Source organism: Bos grunniens, chromosome 15 (assembly GCF_055505025.1).
Source record: "Bos grunniens cultivar Pamir isolate PY7600 chromosome 15, Bosgru_T2T1.0, whole genome shotgun sequence".
NCBI lineage: Eukaryota > Metazoa > Chordata > Mammalia > Artiodactyla > Bovidae > Bos > Bos grunniens.
In genome coordinates this window covers 46,326,501-46,330,922 of record NC_141179.1, presented here as the reverse complement: position 1 = coordinate 46,330,922, position 4,422 = coordinate 46,326,501, and the positions used below count along the sequence as shown (strand labels likewise).

The window sequence follows — 4,422 nt, the reverse complement described above, 5'->3', positions numbered from 1 at the left end:
TATAGAATCATAATGTAATAAAGTATTTTAAGTTTTTTTCTGATATCTCCCTCAAATATTTTTCTCAGTTTGTAGTTTAATTTTATTCATGATTTTATTCACTGAAGTCTTTCAATTTATGTTGTAAATTCTACACTTTTCCTTCAAGGTTTCTTAGAAGGCTTTTGTGATTTTCAAGTCTAATCCTAATCATATTTCACAGCTTTAGCCTATTTTTCCTTTTTTGTGTTGTTTACTTTTACTATTTTGTTCTTTAATCCAAACAGAACTGTCCTTAGTGCTGACATTCTAAGGCTTTATTTTTAAACCCAAGAAAGGTTTGCTGTTTTTTAAGAGGTCAAATTAAATTTGGTGCCTGAAACTGTTTCATGCTTTTCAAGCATATGTTATAATTTAACACATAGTGTTTTGAACAGTTAGGGTACAGTTGTTACACACAGTGATAATCCTAAGAGTACACACAGTCATTTCCTAATAATCTGTGTATAGCCATTTAGTAAAGTTCATATGAACTTTAATATCCTCATATCAGAACATACAAAACCCAAGAAGGTTTTAACAACATCATATTTTATCTGTAAATAAGTGGTACTGGGAAGGGAGATTTGGGGGAAAATAAAGTGAATTTAAATCATAGCCAACTAATAAGAATAAAATATTCTACTTAGTATCAATTAGAACAAGTTGGATAGCAGAAAGCTAGAAATATCCAATTAGGTCTTTAAACTGAGCTTTAAATGAGCCTTTTCTACAGGTTGTTGTTTTAAGTGAGTCCACCTCTTTGCAACCTCATGGATAATAGCCTGGCAGGCTCTTTCTGTCCATGGGATTTCCCAGGCAAGGATACTGGCGTGGGTTACCATTTCCTTCTCCAGGGCATCTTCCCCACTCAGGGATTGAAACTGTGTCTCCTGCATGGCAGGCAGATTCTTTACCACTGAGCTACCCAGGAAGCCTAATATCATAAAGCCAAAGTTTATTATTTCTGTTTGTGCCAAACAGGGAAACAAACATAAACTTCAATGGGAGAAGAAAACCACACTTCTGTGGCAGAATTTATCTTCCTTGGCCTTTCACAGGACTCACAGATCCAGATCCTGCTGTTTGTTCTTTTTCTCATCATTTATCTGTTAACTGTGCTTGGAAACCTGCTTATCATCATTCTCATCTTCATGGATTCTCGACTTCACACCCCCATGTACTTTTTTCTTAGAAACCTCTCTTTTGCAGATCTTTGTTTCTCTACTAGCATTGTCCCTCAAGTGTTGGTACACCTCCTGGTGAAGAATAAAACTATTTCTTTCATGGGGTGTATGACACAGGTCATTGTCTTCCTCCTGGTTGGGTGCACAGAATGTGCACTTCTGGCAGTGATGTCCTATGACCGGTATGTGGCGGTCTGCAAACCCCTGCACTACTCCACCATCATGACCCAACAAGTGTGTCTCCAGTTGGCCACAGGGTCCTGGGCCAGTGGTGCAGTAGTGTCTCTGGTAGATACCACCTTTACTTTTCAACTTCCTTATCAAGGACAAAACATTATCAATCACTACTTTTGTGAACCCCCTGCCCTCCTGAAGCTGGCTTCAGCAGATACTTACAGGACAGAAATGGCCATCTTTGCAATGGGTGTGGTCATCCTCCTAGCTCCTGTCTCCCTGATCCTGGCCTCCTACTGGAATATCATCTCCACTGTGATCCAGATGCAGGCTGGGGAGGGGCGGCTCAAGGCTTTTTCTACCTGTGGCTCCCACCTCATTGTTGTTGTCCTCTTCTATGGATCAGGAATATTCACCTACATGCGGCCAAATTCCAAGACCGTAAAAGAGCGGGATAAAATGATATCTGTGTTCTATACAGTGGTGACTCCAATGTTGAATCCCATAATTTATAGCCTGAGAAACAAGGATGTCAAAGGAGCTCTCAGGAAACTGGCTGGAAGAAAGTCCTTTTCTCAGAGACGGTGACCTTTAGGTTTGACTTTTGGAGGCATAGTAACATCCTTAAAAGAACAGTCAATAGTTATGAATTAGGTAATTTCAGGAAGAAGGATAAAATTAAGGGACACATTTCAGAAACTGTGACTATCAACAAAGGGAAGAAATAGAAGGATGAAAAGTTAGGTTACTTCTTGATTATGAAAAGGATTAAGTGCTATTTTGAAGGTGCTTTTGGTTAATTCAGTTAACATGGATGTGTTCGAAGCATAGTCACTGTTGAATCTACAAGGTTTAAACTGGATTATCCTGAGATAATATCTAATATGAGTTGAATACATTATTTTAACATCAAAGACATTTCAAATTTGGATGTCCCTGTCATACAAACCTACGAATAGTCTGATCAAAACAATCAACGTGTTTGGAAGAGTCTTTAATACTGGGATCATTCACGGCCCAGAGCATTCCAGTTGCAAAAACATTCCAGAGGCAACACTACTTCCTAGCTCATGATGTTCTTTTCTGAAAGCTCTAGAAAATTTACTTCATTACCCCAAAGTGCATCTAGCACAGATTATCAGAGTAAAAAGGGAATTCAGTCATCTAATCCAAACATATGTCTGAGGCTTAAACTACTCTATAATATTTCTATTAATTGTCCATCATCTGTCTAAACAAGAATGATACAGCTAGCTCCCTATGCTCTAGGATCATTCCCTTTCATATATAGACAGTTTTTTCCTATTAGAAAGATCTTCCTTCAGTTTTCCTATGTTTTCAACCAACTCTCACTAGTTTTACTCCTAGAATAATTTTTCATTATCCTTCTATACTAAAACTCACTGAAGTCAATTTCTATATCTACCCAAATTCATTTCTCACAGCCGATCACCCACTTGTTCTTTTAAAATTCCTTTATCTAACATTCTTTGGTACCTTATATTCATTCGGATCATCTTCCTTTGAATGATCCCAATTTACCCAATGAATATCTCTTCTGAAAGTAAAATAGAATTAGAATTTTAGAAATTGGAGTTTACCAACTCTAGGTTGGTACCTCCATAAGCTTAGCTGTCTCTAACTACATCTCACCGTGGCTCATCTTCTCTAGAATGGTCAATTCTGGAGTTCACTTCAGGTTCTCGTGAAATCTTAACCCAAATAAACTGGCTGACAACTGCTTGGCTCTCTTACCCAAACTTTAATCAGTTACACATTTAGAGGAGATTCCATGGTAACCATTCCACAGTTACCATAAACATGGGTCAGGAACAATATGCCTCAGATTGATTTTGCAGAAGAATATCTCCCCAGTGAAGAGATATCTAGCAGCTAAAGTTCTTATTTCTTTCATTCATGTATCCATGCAATCATTTTAAAACCATTTATTGAGCTCTTAGTTCATTTTATCTTATCCAACTCTGAGTGTATGCAATACACCCAAAGAAATGACTGACATGTAATATGTTTTCATACACATTTTTTGCATTTGTCACTATCCTTTTAAAATTACTAGAACTGCACTACAATAGACAAACTCTAACTGGAGAATAAGGATCAGAGAAAACCCCTATTCAAGCTTGTGATAATTGAGGTGATACAGAAAAGGACAAAAAATTAATAGTTGAAGTTTGTGACTTGGCTTTGTGATGATCCAGATGAAATCTAATTCAGTAACTGGAGAAAAAAGAAAAAAACAGAAAGTGTACGCAGAAAATGCAGACACTAATTTGGACAAGTTTCGCCATGAAGGCGAAGGAAGAAATAAGATATGACTGAGAAAGTGGGATTGTAGACTTTTAATTTTCCTTTTTTTTCTTTTATTTATTTTTTTAAATAATAAATAAATAAATAAATAAAGACTTTAACCCCTTACTCACTGCCACTTTCCCTAACACACTGCTCTTTTATTTTTTTTTTTATTTTTTTAATTTTATTTTATTTTTAAACTTTACATAATTGTATTAGTTTTGCCAAATATCAAAATGAATCCATCACAGGTATACATGTGCTCCCCATCCTGAACCCTCCTCCTTCCTCCCTCCCCATACCATCCCTCTGGGTCGTCCCAGTGCACCAGCCCCAAGCATCCAGTATCGTGCATCGAACCTGGACTGGCATCTCGTTTCATACATGATATTTTACATGTTTCAATGCCATTCTCCCAAATCTTCCCACCCTCTCCCTCTCCCACAGAGTCCATAAGACTGTTCCATACATCAGTGTCTCTTTTGCTGTCTCGTACACAGGGTTATTGTTATCATCTTTCTAAATTCCATATATATGCGTTAGTATACTGTATTGGTGTTTTTCCTTCTGGCTTACTTCACTCTGTATAATAGGCTCCAGTTTCATCCACCTCATTAGAACTGATTCAAATGAATTCTTTTTAATGGCTGAGTAATTCTCCATTGTGTATATGTACCATAGCTTTTAAAAGCTCTTGGTTACTTTAATTTTCACAGAGAATTAAATATTCAGA

The 4,422-nt window shown here is 37.0% G+C and overlaps 1 protein-coding gene across 1 annotated transcript; it reads left to right on the top strand.

Moving 5' to 3' along the window:
* Positions 1 to 375: 375 nt before the first annotated feature.
* Positions 376 to 3,636, top strand: OR2D3 (olfactory receptor family 2 subfamily D member 3). Its single transcript, XM_086340351.1, has one exon. It carries the CDS (start codon positions 1,023 to 1,025, stop codon positions 1,965 to 1,967), a length of 945 nt encoding a protein of 314 aa, XP_086196477.1. The 5' UTR covers positions 376 to 1,022; the 3' UTR covers positions 1,968 to 3,636.
* The last annotated feature ends 786 nt before the right edge of the window (positions 3,637 to 4,422 follow it).

Coding starts and splice junctions, on each gene's coding strand:
- OR2D3 (XM_086340351.1), top strand. CDS start 1,023: ATGGGAGAAGAAAACCACACTTCTGTGGCAGAATTTATCTTCCTTGGC.